This window comes from Homalodisca vitripennis, chromosome 3, assembly GCF_021130785.1.
Source record: "Homalodisca vitripennis isolate AUS2020 chromosome 3, UT_GWSS_2.1, whole genome shotgun sequence".
NCBI lineage: Eukaryota > Metazoa > Arthropoda > Insecta > Hemiptera > Cicadellidae > Homalodisca > Homalodisca vitripennis.
The window spans coordinates 171,480,438-171,497,731 of NC_060209.1; the positions used below are offsets into that span (position 1 = coordinate 171,480,438).

At 31.6% G+C, this 17,294-nt stretch overlaps 1 protein-coding gene across 1 annotated transcript; it reads left to right on the forward strand.

The window, feature by feature from the left end:
- The first annotated feature begins 1,205 nt into the window (after positions 1-1,205).
- LOC124357772 (40S ribosomal protein S3-A-like) lies at positions 1,206-13,473 on the forward strand. The gene is made up of 4 exons (XM_046809813.1): positions 1,206-1,358; positions 5,105-5,424; positions 9,129-9,316; positions 13,262-13,473. Exons 1-4 carry the CDS (start codon positions 1,329-1,331, stop codon positions 13,441-13,443), a joined length of 720 nt encoding a protein of 239 aa, XP_046665769.1. The 5' UTR covers positions 1,206-1,328; the 3' UTR covers positions 13,444-13,473.
- The last annotated feature ends 3,821 nt before the right edge of the window (positions 13,474-17,294 follow it).

The following is a 17,294-nucleotide window of genomic DNA, read 5'->3' on the forward strand; positions in this document are numbered from 1 at the left end:
GACGTAAAAACTAAAAGGGACTTTGTAATTCATCAACTATAGATCTAAAATACAAATTATATATTTCAACCAACAATTCATTAAACATGCCTAATCATCAACAGTCAAAATAACTGTTTTGTTAAAAACCAAAGAAATCTCCTACTCGAGGACCTATCATCTAATCTGAGGACATTAATCACTACCGCAGGGATATTTTCTCCATTTTGGCGATTTTATCTTATTTTTTACGTCTTTCCTCACTTTATATAATTAATATTATTGGTATTTTATTAAATTTTAAGTACTTTTCACTCGAAAGTTGAATTAAACACGTTAAATGAGACTTGTAGATAATAATCTTTGTTTTGGCGGATACAAACAGTATTTTCGTCCTCTAAACATGGAAAAATTTACCGACCAAACTCGGGAACAATGTCAAATCAAATTCGGGACGAGTGCCTCTACAATATATACCGTATGAATTACAATTCTTGAAGTCTTAACCATTTAATTATCGATCTGATGACGAACGACAAACATTCCTCGAGATAATACATATAATATATTAAAATTACAGAGGATTTAAACTCGAATGCGTCCAGTATTCGTACAAACTTCTGCACACCTTCATAAACTGACGGAAAACAACCGTCTACATAATATATTAGTAATACGTATATAAAACTTAAATAAACGTGCTTATGATAAAGGAAAAGGTTCCTCAATAATGGTATCAGGTTAATACTGTATATAAAGATTCTAGATGGCAAAATCGTTATGCTTAATACTTTGGGAATAAGAATGGTAACTATTGCAATTTTAAAGAAAACATTTAATTCTTGTTCTTTCCGTTTTCGACGGTAATTCCCCATATACTTGGAATAGGAGCCTTCTAATTGTTTGATGAAAAAACACTAAAAATACGCCTTTGCCGAAAACCAAAAATATTTATCCCTCAAATTTGTTGCAAAGTCCAATCGTAAGAATGTTCTGGTGGTAGACTAAATAATGTAATAACTAATATATTGAGAAAATGTTTGTTGATTCATAATTGATGATTACTAATTTATTTATCCATTTCACTTCCAAATAAAAGTTAATCTATTAATATATCTTGTAATAACTGATACATGATATGAACTAATACTATTTGTTACAAACAAGTCTCTAAATATCAATCACCAAGAGTATTATATATAGTATGTGTTATGGCCACATAAAATTGTACAGTGCTTGTTTCCGGTTTCATGTTGTTTATAGATGGCTTTAGTTCGGTGTTCGCCTGTGAGATGGTTTCCGTTTAACCTTCTTTTAGTCAATTGTGTGAGGTGAAAAATATTGCAAAAATGACGACGACAATGTCAAAGAAACGTAAAGTAAGCATTTATTTAATATTATTGTGTTAATATATACTATTTATATACAGCGATAACTTTTGCATCTTCTCATAGTGTTAGGAAACAAAAACATCTAAGCCGAGGCATGATTATAATGGATAACAATCAGTCCACATCATTTAGCTCTTTACCCAATATTTTCACTTAGTTATGAATTTTTAACTAAAAATAGCAAATAATGTTATTTTATTCCTTTTTATGAATTATTCATATAGGCCTAAGCACTTATTTTAGCCTAACATCAAACTTCCACAATGGGAGGTTATGTGTCTATAGATGGGCTATGGCCATTGTATTTTGTATCTGCATTACATTATTGTAGTAAATTGGAATTGGGTTGTGTTTCAATATCTGTACCCAAGAAAATTCTAAAGCCTATGGTCTATAACCTGTTCCTTGAAAACAAACTCAAGGGAGAAATTTGACTCCCCAATTTCTGTAATGGGCCTATTGCAACATAGCCTACCTTAATCAGTGGAATAAATAAGACGAGAAAGGTGATTAATTCTCCCTAGAGGTTTAAAATGTTATTTATATAACACTTGGTACTTATGGAAAAATCCGTATTAGTTGCAGCTGGTCGTGTATAAAATTAGGCTACTTCGTGAAAATTAATATAGTCCTGATAAGAAGTGGAAACCATGAAAAACATAGACATATGTTTAATGCTATTTCATGTAGTTTTATAGAGTTCTATTTAGATGGTCACTTCTAAAACCAATTATATTAATAATCTGAAATTTTGTTTTCCCATATCCAATTATTATTGATGATTTAATACAGGCTACAGTACGATTAGCACCCAAGACTCGAATTAAATCAAATACCGATTAGAGCGATTTAAATTAAAGAAATTGTAAGTACTGTGCTTTTCAAACTACTGTAAATAAAGTTTTATTATTTTATATAATCTAAAATACGTAGGCCTATATTTCTTTTACATAGTGAAACTAATCAAATATTTAAATTCAATAATGTAATTCAGTTCGACATTATTGTTCAGGTATCTATAAGGTTAAAGGCCGACCTGGCAAATCAAAGGTTTCACGTTATTAAAGTTTTCTGCTCATGCTCCTAAACAAACAAACAAAACATGGTTTTAGAGTGGAAATCACAAATGACTTTTGTTTTTTAATAATTGAATTATAAATTTAAATTTGTGTACTGTGCCTCTATGATTTGTGTGTTATCTATGATTTTCAAAGTTATCTGCTCCCGGTAACTTATTAGAATGTTCTGTGGTCAGAACAGTTCAGTTATACACTCATCTACCAGTCTGTTCAGTCTATATGACAATGCCTTCTACTCGTATTACTCAATCGCTGCTTGTGAACTTTAATATAACTAATTAGTTTTGAAAGCTTTTAACCCTTTCAGGGCCAGGACCAAATATGAGATGTTGCAACATTTTTTCACATCTCATATCCCCTTGTGACTAGTCAAAAGTGTCAGGCTAAAATTGGTGATTTTGCACTCTCTTAGATTAAAATTAGAATTTTTCATAAAAATTAGAGAATTACCTAAAAGTTGCACCAAATTACTCGTATAGATATATATACTATCAACAAAAAAATATATAGATGTAGTTTTTAATAATTTAAAATTTAAAAAATAATGTTTTAATGGATTACATAAAATTTTTTTTAAATTTTGTTTGCAAAAAACTAAAAAAGGAAAAATAATAAAATGAAATATGTCGTCCGTTTAATTTACAATTACCTTGCTCTAAATTAATTCAAACAAAGTTTAGTTATGTGTATGGTATTTTTGTAATATCAAGGGGTTGTTCTTTTTCACCAGAAGTGAGGGGTGGGCACCGAAGGTATGGTGTATGTTATGTAGGCTATGTGCTCATTGCTTGCACGATCTCGCTTCGGCGGTTACTGTTACTGGTTAACAAGTAACCTAATACCAATCATTATGAGAACGCTAAATCATTCAGCCCAACTGTTACTGAAATAAAAGTATCACAGTAATAGGTTAACACTGATTAACCTGTTAAAGACACTAATACTACCATCTATAATGGCCACAATTACAATGGTGATGTAGATGTTTTATTTGTGTCACAAGGTATCAGACAAATTTTTCCTTTAAAATAGTAAAAGGAAGTCAGGATTACGCTTTGTTGTATATTGTATACAACACAAAAATACATAGGCTAGACCTATTTATTTTAAGTAACTTGAAATACCTATAACGTAATTTGGTTTAAGTAGTTGTTATATTGAGGACTTATTACTCATGAACATTGATATTCAATAATCATCAGTATCGATGATTCAAGTGTTGGACGCTTATTATACAGCAGCGGTTTTAATTTATTCAAAAAAATTAACCACTATCGTTATATTGGTGAATGTAATTATACTTTTCTGTATCGTTTGTTTATATCTGTATAAAAAAACATATATTAATGGCAGAGTACTAAAAAGACCCTTGTTTCTTAAGTAGCAGATAGTATTATCATACTGTTTTTGAATTATATGGTTTAACTTATTAAGGAATTGAATTAATCATCATGGTATATACAAGGTGTAGTGAAATAAAAACTGGGCTAAGGCTGAAAAAGGATACTTTGGTATTATTCGGAGGCCACGCTGTCCCTATCTACTTGTTATTATTCAATATAAGTAGGTCTAGATTGTGTTATCATAAATATGTTACTAGTAGTACCAAATTAAAGTTATCCCTTGTGAGCGCTTACATAATCTGAGTACCATCTTGAGGAGTGTTTTTTATCCAGATTGTCCAACGCTCTGACATCAGAAAAGTTGGACGATTTCGGACATGATCCGAAGTCGGGAAAGCTAGCCATCAGTGCAAGCTTTAGTGGTGTTATCAGCACCACCCTGCACTTCTGGCGAAAAAAAATCCCTTGAAATAGTACATACATTCATGCTTGTATGTGTGTATTTACCTACTTATATAGAACCTTATAACAAATAGATAGGGACAGAGTGGGCTCCAGATAACACCTAAGTACAAAAACATTACAAATATTTAAAACTTGATATAATACTTTCAATGTACTCCCTTCTTCAAAGGTCTCAAATCTCATTTGTTTAAAATTTGACAACTTACGAAATTAAAATAAAATCACTGGACTATGTCAGGTGAACAGCCCTGGACAGGAATTTTGTGTGTTTGCTGGGTTAATGTTCCTGGTGGAGGATCCCTGAGTTGTGTTTCCACAAATCATCCTAGTTTTACTGTACATGCTCAAGTAATGTAGTAAGAACACTAATTATGTAGTAATGCTGGTTCTCCGTTTGGCCTGCTGGTACCCAATTAATGTGTGTAATCCCTTTGATGTAAAGAAATCATTATTTCCTTGAATGTTATTATTGTCACTCATGTTTTTTGCCATGGAGAACAAGGTGATTTTCCAATGCATCAACTGATGTTTAATTTTGGGATCATAATTTAAAACCCATGTTTCATCTAAAGTAGTAACATTTTGTAAGAAAGTAGGATCATTTTATAGCATGTCAGAACATATCATTCTTCAACATTACTTCTGTGTAGGTGGAGTCACTTTGGGACTTTTTCAACTCACTTTTTTCATACTGAAACTGTCATGAATAGTCTATTTGTTTATTGTGCTCAGCATGTCAGCTACCAAATTTAAAAATATTGTCATTTTACAAAATTTTATGATCTTCTTTGAGAGACCATTATTCAAACTACTTTTTGCCTGTGTTTTAAAACAATGGTGTTTTTAGTTTGTAGGAGACGGCGTTTTCAAAGCCGAGCTCAACGAATTCCTCACCAGAGAATTAGCAGAAGATGGTTACTCTGGGGTGGAGGTACGAGTCACCCCCACCAAGACGGAAATCATCATCATGGCTACCAGGACACAGAACGTCTTGGGAGAGAAAGGAAGGCGCATCAGGGAATTGACGTCTGTTGTACAAAAAAGATTCAACTTTGCTAATGATTCAGTAGAACTGTACGCAGAGAAAGTAGCCACAAGAGGTTTATGCGCCATTGCACAAGCTGAATCTTTACGGTACAAGTTAATTGGAGGGTTAGCAGTCCGAAGGTAATATTGTGATTCTAAACTAAATTTTTTAACATAAACTTTAGTTTCTAACTTTGCAATCAAACTATGATTTTTGTAGTTAAAGTTGTTTAGTTTCTGCATTAGTTTGGTAAAAACATGAAATAGAAAATTATAAATACAAAAGTAGATTTTACTTCAACAAACCTAAGCAATTTTTTTTTCTAAAGTTTTCAGTTTTTTAAATTACAAAACATTTTAAGTTAAAATTATGACCCTTATTTCTTTTTAGTTTAGCTTATAAATCCAGGAAAATTATGAAAATAAGAGTTCTTATTCTTAGGATCTATGCTATAAGTATAATTTTAAATCATATGTTCACATGGAGTCTACTATTACTAACATTGAGTATTTAACCCTTGTTTTGATTTTATGAGTTATGATTTTAAGCAGCTATTTGAATAAAGAGTAAGTAGCCGTGTGCATACTGCTGGGACGTATTTATGTGGTGTATGTTTCGTAGTTTAAAAACCCCCCAAATTTTCAACTTTCTGTTTGAGTGGTCAACTCATTCCAGATCACGGAAAACTTATCTCATCACACAGTAACTGGGCTTAGTTGGGGTTACAAGCTCAGGTTGTAAAAGTGAGATTTTAATTTTACGTCTAACAGTTTTAATAATGTATGTCCCCAATGGGTTGATCTAAACTGATGAGTTCATACATCGTAACAAATTTACCTGCAGTTAATTTTGTATTACGTTTGGAAGGAATTATCTTCTAAGTTCTAAGTTGCTACCTATTAATCTTTCTACATGTAACAAATTTGAATTGTTTATTTAAAAGCATTAATTAGGAATGAAAAATTAGCCTGTTCATTGGACCCTGTACTGAAAATTGTTCACGATTTAAAATCAACATGTAAACTTTGGATAAAACTTGAGGTATAATATTTTATGAAAAATTCATATTGCTATAATTAATTTTTGTTGAATAAAGTTGTGTTCTTTTCAATAAGATATGCATGTATTTTCATTATTTAGACTTCTTTCATAGCCCTTTAGTAGTAAGGGTTGTGATCACTTTCACTATCACTACTGTCATTATTATAACATTAGACATTTCATAACTACCTGTTATTGTGTCTTCTAATTCGCTTTCACTTTGTTCACTACCATCATCCTCCACAACATTTTTAATAAATCCCATAAAATCATTTGTATTAATACGATACAGCCAGGGAAGCCTTCTTGACTACTATGTTAACAAATCAACAGCTGTTTTGTCATTTTTTAAATTTATATTTTGTTTTTTTATTCCCTTTTACGCCTTCTCTTAGGCTTCTTTTGGCTCTCATGTGGCTATTATTCGTATCATGATTGGACCTATCCGGGATTTGAACCGTGATCTCTCAGTTAGAGCCATGACTGTATCGACTAGTCTACGAAGGAGAACTGTCAATATGTTTAAAAGTAATTATAAGGGTTTTGCAGCAACAAAAAGGAATAAAAATATTAAATAGAGCATACAGAACACAAAATGCAAATAGCAGTCCTATCAGAAAAATTCAGTTATTTCAGGATTATCTTTTTAAAAATTGAACAAATCAGTCTTAAGCCTTTTCGTGATATAAACTGTAGAATGGCCATACCTTTTGTTAGCCTCAAATACGTTAATAAGAAACTATAATTTGGTAAAGAAGATATACTAGTATAAGAGCTAGCAACGAGAGAGAATTTTAGGTCGGCTGATTATTTGATATATCGTAGAGCTCGGTCTGTTAAGAGTTTGAGCCATCTGGCTGTCAGTAGCGGTTGTGTTTATTAGTGCGCATCTTATCTTACCTGTACAGATAATAATCCTAATTTTTTTAAACATTTCAAGAAGCCTGATTTTTTTATTTTTTGGCTTTAGATATATTTAACATACATACATTTTTTATTGCCAGACATTTTTATCACTGCTAACTGTGCCAGATGTGATCCTTATTTAATAAAACATTTAAAGTATTTTAGTATGTCTGTAATTATTATATGTTATTGAAGCATAAATAAGCCTAAAATTATTTTGCCAGACTCTAATTCGATTGTGTAACTCAATAACTGTGTCACAGAAAAAAGAGGCATCTTAATAATCATCATCACTCTCATTTTCAATATTATTTATATCATCATCTTGGGAATTGTCATGACTTGTCTTATCTTCATGAACGATATATTGAAAAAATCAGCTGATCTAAAATTCTTTTTTTCAAAATGTTGCTAGCATTTCATGGTTATCTTTTTAACATCGAACAAAACCAGTCTTAAGTCCTTTCATGATATAAACTGTAGGATGGCCATATCTTTCGTTAGCCTCAAATACGTTAATAAGACACTATAATTTGGTAAAGAATATATACACAGACAGTAATTTACACAATTTTGAATAACTATTATTTTCATTTTTAATATTATTGCTTAATTAACCCTTTTACTGCCGGCCATTTTTTTATTGTACCAGTCAAAATTGCCAAGGAGGAAAATCGCTGTTGTGCATTCATTTACAAAAAATGCTGTATCTTTTTTATTTTTCATTAGATTTGCATGAATTTTTATTTTATTTACTCGTATTTAAATGCTGTTTTTTAAATAATAAAAAGACATTTTAATTTGAAACAAACACATTATTTAATTTTAAAAATGATGTAAATAAAAAAAAAAAATTGTGTTTGGCATCTGATAATTTATTTTTAAAATTATACTAAAATTATGAGCATGATATCATTATAAACTAGAGCAATTGCTTAGAACATATACCAAATTTGAAGGTGCTACCTTGAAACATAGCTGCACTATGAGGATTTTCCCAAAACTGGTAGGCCTCCTCTAGGCCTACCAGTGGAAATTGAAGGTAAACTTATCTGTGCAACATCCCCCTCACTATCTAATAACTCCTCATTATCTGATGGTAAGATACAGTCAGGATCATCATCTGTGTCATCCACATCACTTTGATTGTCATCAATAGCCCTAACAATAATATCAGATTCGTTCTCTGCATCTGAATCTGACAAATTCTGAAGGAAATCGTCACTCAGTTCGTCTTGCACTTAATTATTGTTCCCTCACTCACAGGAGAGTTAGATGTAACTCTTTTACTCATTTTATCCTTGATCAACAAAAGTAACACTTCAAAAAACTTTCGATAACATTGTAAACAACAACAATGAACGAAGATTTCAGTAACATAACCCGATCAACTGGTTTTGACAGCTGTCTAGGTAGTTCGTCAATTCTAGTCAAAGACGACGAAAATAGAAATCCAAAGTTCTTCAAATGGCTTCTTTCATTATCCTTTGCTCCTAAACAACCAAAATACCGAATATTTTGGCATTTGAACATAACAGTAGCCAGTAATGATAAAAAAAACAGACGTCCGACATATCGGACGTCGGCAGTAAAAGGGTTAATGTAGCACCGTTTTCTTTTCTCCCTCATATTGTTTCCTTTTGTCCACTAATAATTACCTCCATCACTGCAAGTATTATTAGTAGTAAAGTGCTGGTTGCATTATATACTGGATATTAAATTGTGTAGGTTTAATTTTGTTTGCAGACAGTAAATAAATACCCTGCAGTAACAGTAATTTGGTAGTTATAAATTTTTCATTTTTTGTTATTTACTGTATATAGTAAAAATTTATTTAGTCATGTTTTACAATGTTTTTAAACTCCATCATCATGAGTTAAATATACATCTTTTGCAGGGCTTGCTACGGTGTTCTACGATTTATTATGGAGAGTGGAGCCAAGGGCTGTGAAGTGGTGGTTTCAGGAAAACTACGAGGTCAACGAGCAAAATCAATGAAGTTCGTTGATGGTTTAATGATTCACAGTGGTGAACCTTGCATAGACTATGTAGACACAGCCACAAGGCACGTGCTCTTGAGGCAAGGTACGTCTAATCTTCATTTACTTTACTTGTAATATCTACTGCGACGTTAACTATTACAAATATGTGCCAGCAAAGATGTCAAGGGGTTTAAACATCCACTTGGCAAACCATCTTCACACTTCTTACAGACTTAATGTCTTATTCTGTAAAATTAATTATTGAGCATAAACAAAGCTTTATACTCAAGTTTACTTGTGAAACTAATCTGTATAGTATGTACATATTTAAAAACTTGCCTTAATTGGAGAATGGCAAGTTTTTGTAATCAATAAGACATTATTGTTTAAAAAACTGTTTTGTTTGTTACTGGAAGAGATTACCAATATTTTATTGGAAAATCTCAAATATACTAAGTATTCAGAATTGTTTGTGCTGAAGACGGTAACCCTCTTTGTTTTGTAAATACCAATATATTAACCTAATTAAAATTAATTCCTTTCTATTCGATGCTTAACCCTTAGAACGCCGATTTAAATTTAGTATTTTTTTAGATTACACTCATTAAACATTAAGGTGAACAAATTAAAATGAAAATTCCTTAAAGCTAAATTTTTTAATCATTCCTAATGACTAATAACACACAAAAAAGTAAATTTTACAATAATGTAATACTTTCATTAAAATAACCACATTTTTGTAATAATAATGGAGTATTTCAATAAAAAAATCAAAATTTCAGGTTACAGAGTAATCAAATACATGTGATGAAAACTAGGCTATGTACAAGAATAAAAAACAAATAAAGTGTAATATGCTGAACTTGATTAGTTTATAAGTTCTGATGATATATTTAGTCAGTTGTATGGTAAACTTCGAAACACAAATCGGGATGAAGCCATGGGGTTCTCGGGACCATGACTTGCAGAAGTACATTGTCTCTTTTCGTAATCCATTTCTTGTAAAAAACAACCCACACCTCCTGGATCCTTGAGCTCTTTTCCCCATAAAATGTTGCTTGCTTTTTTTTGTTTTTTATGTAGATGTACTCTATCTGTTACCAAGTCGTTAACCAAACTTTTCCTAAAATCTTTATGGGTAAGTGGTTTTTTCCAGCTGCTTCTTGAACATTTTTTGTATAACAAGTAAGAGTTGACAGTGACCACTTCTAAAAGCAAAAAAAAAAACCTTATGGTACCATTTCTTCGTACGCCTCATGAAACTGATAAGACGCGATAAAATGGTCGCTTCTATCAACTGCTCCCATTCTTTTGGTATAGTCTGTTACTACATCTGGTTTAGGAGTTGGAGGATTATTTGGCCACTTACTTTGTACAAGGCTCATATTACGTCTGCTACCTTTGTCCTTTGTACTCAACATGTGCACGACCCTTTTATCCTTCAGGACACGACCAATAAATCTCCTTTTTCTTTTGAAGAGAACATCTCCTTTCTTGAGCTTTTTACTTATCAGCTTTCAAATTAGGAGGCTTACCAACTCGGTTCGGCATAACAGTACCAGTTAAAACAACACCCTAAATCAAGGACTTCTTTAGCAACTTCAGGGCTTGTGTGTAGTAACAGTCTGTATAAACTTGTAATCCTACATAAGGGTTTTTAGGATCTTTCTGCAAGATTAACTCACAAACCACTTTTACGATTTGTGTAGTCTTGAGAAGGGGTAGAATTAGGAATTAGGGTTTGCTTCCATAATAAGGTATAAAATTGTATAATATACCCATTTGTACTGTCTGAAATTACAAATATTTTTTATTCCAAATTTAAGTGGGTTTCTGTGGATTGTAGACTCTGAAAGATATTACTTTTCCCTTGAAAGAAATAGTACTTTCATTCCACAGCTACATATTTACTAGTATTATAAAATAGAGCACACTTTTCCCGTATGTGATCTACAAATGGCTGAATCAGGTATCCTTTGGGTTTTGCATCACCCTGACCTACTTCATGATAGAAATGAATGTTCCAAAATAGGTTCAAAAATTCATTTTTCAAAAAACCACTGAAAAATGGGATTCTACTAATCCCCATTTTGTAGAAAAATATGCCTCAATTGAAAGTCAGTGGCATCAAAACCATGTTTATTATAATGCCAATAAAAGCTTTGAAATCACAAGGATTTATATCTACCCATTTGTTTACTCGTGCATGAGGAGAGTGAGTGTTATCTTTTCGTTTGTTGGCATAAATATTGATTTCATTCACAAATAAATTGTACTATGTCATCATTCATAAATAATTCAAAATATTCTATGGGTTTGGTGTTGCTGTCAAAATGAGATGGTAAAACTGTGACCGTGGATTCACATTATAAATTGGTATACTTTTAGATGGCCCAGGATCATCATTTGTAACATTGATCCATGCAGATGTAGGCGTACAGGTTGAGCATTATTGTGCAAGGTAAGGACTTCTTACCTGTTGCTGAACATAGGTCTAGGCCTAATATTTGTGGTTGTTGAACATTCACATTATCATTATCGTCACTGTCAGTATAATTGTTTAAAAGAGTATCACTAATATCATCTTCATCCACATCATTATAAGCACTAGAAAAACGAAGCATTCAAAACGTTAGTAACAAAATCGTCATAATCAGAATCGTCAGGGTGATGAGCCATAATTACACAACAGACAAAATAATAAAAAACTGATTTTTAACACCTAAAACAGGGTAACAATAACTTTTTATAACTGTTTGTATAAGGAATAACAAAGAAGAACACTTTCCCAACGGCAAAATGCGTGCTCCACTGATAGTCGGTTAATGGCGGATAGTATCGTCATCAGCGTACAGACGGGAGAGGGAGGAGAACAGCTGCCAGCAACAAAAAAATGTATTATTTAGAAACAGCTGACAGCTGCAACTGGATTATTTGGTCAAGCCAGTACATTACTTAGTATTGTGGCTTATATATTGAGCTTATAAACTTCAAAAACAGTATAAAATATATTTATATCGATCAGCGGATTATTTCGTCTACGGCGTGCTAAGGGTTAAATTGATTATAACATAACCTCAAAAAACTACATTATTAAAAAGAACAGACTTTATTTGACTTGCTGTGAAAATTACATGTCATTATGACAATCGGTTCTTGTTTTCTGCCTCCCGAAAGGAAGCGGATGTCAGGAAGGAGGCCACTATATCCCTATCTACTATTTGTTATTAGGCTGTATAAGTAGGTAAATACACAAGTATATATTATAAAATACAAAAAAATTAACGAGAGCTCACATGATCTGAGCTTGAATTTGGATATTATCTAAAGGAATGATTTTTTGTTCTTTTTGCCAGAAGTGTGGGGTGGTGTCAGAGACGCTACCAAAACCCATACTGATGGCCAGAGGCATTTCTGATTGGTACTTTCACGACCTCAGATCACATTTGCCGAGAAAAATGTGATCTGATATTTGGAAAAAAAAACATATACTTTTTGCTTTTAGTTGTTCTTTTTCACTTTCGTCACAATTTTGCAAGAGCTTTTCTAAACAGCATCGCATTTTCTTAGGTCATTTCACAAAATAATCCATATGCGATTGTAGCTTAAACCCTGCAATTTGGACTGTTTGCATGTTAGTATTATTTGATTAAAATATTGAGATAAACAAGAATGTAACTATGGTGGTATGTGCTGGATTAATGGGAAATGTAGCCTAACTCAATATTCACAATAAACATGTACCTTTTCTTCTTTAAGAATATAATAATTTTTCTTTATATAATTGATTATATTGTAGCTAGATCTTTATATTTCCATTAACATTAGGTATACCTTCTTTGTTTAACATTTGTTATTGGTCTGAAATTTTTTTATCCAATTAATCTGCAACACGGTTGTTTAACCCCCGTAAAATCAGGATTTAACTGTACTATAAGTACTTATTTCCACTAAATCACACTTACATTAGTTTAGTACATTTTTAATATTTTCCTATAAACAGGCTTTGGTTATGTGTTCATTTTGCTTATAAGCTTAAATTTTACAGGAGTACTTGGAATCAAAGTCAAGATCATGTTACCCCATGATCCCAACGGCAAGATCGGCCCCAAGAAACCTCTGCCTGACAAGGTGTCAGTCAATGAACCCAAGGAGGAAGTGCTGCCAACAGGTCCTTCTAGTGACATTAAAGCTACAAAACCAGATGCAGCACCTGTATCTCTACAATAACACCAATAATAAATCCTGGTTTTGTTCTTACGCTGACAATTTATTTGAACCTTTGTCATAGTTATTTTTGAAGTTATATAAAACATTTCAATATTGGCATGTATTTTTTATTATTCAAGAATAATAAACAGCAAAATATTTAGAATAACTATAAATTGGACTTTAATTTTCGTACAAGCAGAGATGACATTTGACTTTGTTGTTGGCACAATTAAACAATGTAATGAGTAGTACACATTATTGAATACAATTTCCCTTTTAAACTTTTTTTGTTGCATCCTATTAATAAAATGTTAATCTAATTTTTAATTGTATTATAATATCTCTACCTTTTTTGAATCTTTGAGATCCATCATCCATTCCTTATAACCAGTTGATAATCTTGACAATCATTTCCAAAAGTCTACAGATCTTTTCAACAATTATTTCTGTAACTTAAAAAAGTATATTATTATAATAAATCTACATAAAAACTCACTCAAATCACATATATCTCAAATTATCTCTTTTGAGGATGAAATGTACTTTCCATCTTGCTGGGGTATAAAGGCAAAAAGGAGTTGCCTTGCTGGTCACGTATACCATTGTTGGACAAGTTTGCTATACATATAAAACTAGTTTATAAAATTGAGTATACCATTGTACTGTATACAATTCATACTTAGGACTTGCTTCTAATTATTTTTTTTTAATAATAGTAAGCAAAATAAATATCTTTCTTATTATAAAAGACCAATTTCCGGAAACCAGAGTTGATTGGTATTTTAGACTCTACATAAACATTTAATATAGCAATAACTTAAGTTATTATTAAATAGTAAAAAATTTGGCAGCTTTAAAATACCGGTGTACTTGACTCCACCATGGCATTTTCTGTACTAGTAGTGTGAAATGTGCACGATACCATCGTAGCAGCACTGGATTGAACGTGTCAAGAACATTTCTAAAACCCATTTCATGGAAAAGCTCACATGGTTAGTAGCAATATTACCAGGTAAATCATTTACATAAGTAATAAAAAATACTGGATCCAGGATTGAACTCTGTGGACACCAGTTCTTATTATAAAAGAAGAACTGGTGTCCACAGAGTTCAATCCTGGACCCAGTATTTTTTGTTACTTATGTAAATGATTTACCTGGTAATATTGCTACTAACCATGTGAGCTTTTCCATGTGTACAGATGACCTGGCTGTTTAAGTTATGTAATATTTTCTTTGCTAATGATGTTCTTTGTAATATTAGTGACATTATCTAGGACTGGTCAGTTGCCAATTCCCTCTATATTGATAAAGATAGAATCCAGACTAGAAATTCGTTCAGTCTAGCCAACAGATTGTTTGCTATGTTAAATTCTTAAGATGCAACATCAAATGGGATAAGCAGATGGAATGTTATGCAATTAAGTTTCTAAGGGTATTTTTATATTAATTAGGCTAAGATATATTGTAACTACAGACATCCTCATTACCATCTACTATGCCTACCTTCATAGTTTCTTATCTTGAGGAATTATTGTTTGGGACAATGATTGTAACACAAAAAATTATTAATTTTACAAAAACATGCAATCAAGATTATATAGCTAATGTAAACATAAGGACTCGCTGTAAACCTTTATTTAAAGAGTATGGTATTCTTACAGAACCTGCACAGTATATTTCAGATTGCCTCTTGTATACACAAAAGATATTTACATGCCATATCTACAAATTGATCTGTTCATAACCACATGACTAGAAACTCAAATTCTATTAGAATATCTCTATATAATGTAGTCTTAAAACCACTTTAAATTGTTTTACTGAAACAGGCATTAAACTCTACAACTCTCTTCCTTCTCATCTTAAATCTCTTGAAATTAATTGTTTCAAGAAAAGTGTAAAAAGGCTATTGATTAATACCAGCCCATATGACATCAGTGACCATTTTGCTATAATTGGATAGACACTTTTTATTAGGCCTAGGCAATGAATATCCCAGATAATTGTTTATGCTGAATTTGTTTCCGACATTGCTATACTAAATACACTACATGTCACTGTCTTATATTTACATCTACAGTTATTTTATCTAAATGGGTTTTAGAAATGTTCTTGACACGTTCAATCCCAGTGCTGCTACGATGGTATCGTGCACATTTCACACTACTAGTACAGAAAATGCCATGGTGGAGTTAAGTACACCAGTATTTTAAAGCTGCCAAATTTTTTACTATTTAATAATAACAAATTATTGCTATATTAAATGTTTGTGTAGAGTCTAAAATACCAATCAACTCTGGTTTCCGGAAATTGGTCTTCAGAGTGTTGATTATTTTGTTAATGTTACATTAACAACTTGAATCTCAGTGGTTTTGATTAGTTGACTAGATTGTTTCTACACTAGATTTACCAGCCTCTCACTTCTTTCTATTACTATTAGCTCCATCAGATTCCCACTATTTTCTCATAAGTTTCACTATTATTACTTTAGAGATGAGCAAGTTTGAGGTTAAATTATTTTTGTTAATATTTTTGTATCATTAACGAAGGTTACGTTTTCTGTAAACATGACCCTCACGGCGGCATGTATGATCTAAATGGAAAATCATTTTTGATACATTGCATTGTCATCAACTTTCTCGACGATTAGTTTTGTACTTCAACAACAGTTCCGGCTGAAGACAGTGGATCTGATTCTTCAAGGTCACACATGCTTTGACAAAGAAACACGTCAGTATTTAAATATTCTAAATTTGGCATTTTTTTACATTAAATTCAAAATATTAACCCTTTGAGGACTAAGGGCCCAATACATTGTCCTTAGTGTCATTTTTTTAAGTGCTGAGCCAATCGACCTAAATTGTTTTTTGTGACAAAGGCCACAGGCTGATCTGTCAGCCCATTGTAGTGTCGGTAATGTGGGCCTACAATTCATACAAATTTAACGAAACTCCAAAACTACCTAAGGTTGCGGATCATGTAATTTTGCAGAATGCAATAACTCCCGAAGAATGCAGATTATGTAATTTTTTTGGAATTGATATTGACATTTTAGCATATTATGCAATCACTAATTTATATTATAATCGTGTAATTTGACCTTTATTGTACTTTTAGTAACATTATTCTCCATTATAATGTATTACTTCAGCTCATTTATAGAGCAACATTTGTGTCACTCAAGATGCCAGGTTCAATTTTCTTCTATTTTAGCAATGTGTGAAAACATTGTTATCACAATAATTTTTTATTTTAGAACGTAACTTAATACAAATTTATAGTTTTGTCCAGAATAAAATTGATAAATTTTCCACATTTAGAATTTAAATTATTTTTTAATTTCCGTCATTAATGGTCAACTTTTATTTATTTTTTTATGTAAACGATATATTTAAATTTATTATTACCATTTATTCCCTATAAAGTATGTTTATTTCTATACATTTAAGTGAAAAAAAAACAAAGATACCACAAATATTACCAAAGTTATGATTTTTCATACGGTCTGGAAAAAGGCTATTTTAACAGCAGTCTTTTTCACACATCCTTTTATATGAAACAATAAATATTTTTGGTACTGTTCAAAAAAATAACTAAAATTTTAGACCTCAAAGGGTTAATGAAAACAAACAAAAAAGTTACTGTGTTATTTCATTTTCACATTGTACATCCTGGAGACAATAACCCCCATCCACTTTAAGGAAGTGGAAACAGCTAGAAGTGGATTGCAAATTTACCATTACAACACCAGTTACACAAACAACTACTGGCTTCCTGGGCATCAGGATAGAAATTAGCAGCTCTTTACCAAAGAATTGGCTACAAGATCAATCCTTTTATAACATAAATGTATTCTTTGATTTGTAA

Coding starts and splice junctions, on each gene's coding strand:
- LOC124357772 (XM_046809813.1), top strand. CDS start 1,329: ATGACGACGACAATGTCAAAGAAACGTAAA. Junction 5,425..9,128: donor GGAGGGTTAGCAGTCCGAAG/GTAATATTGTGA, acceptor CATCTTTTGCAG/GGCTTGCTACGGTGTTCTAC. Junction 9,317..13,261: donor GCACGTGCTCTTGAGGCAAG/GTACGTCTAATC, acceptor TAAATTTTACAG/GAGTACTTGGAATCAAAGTC.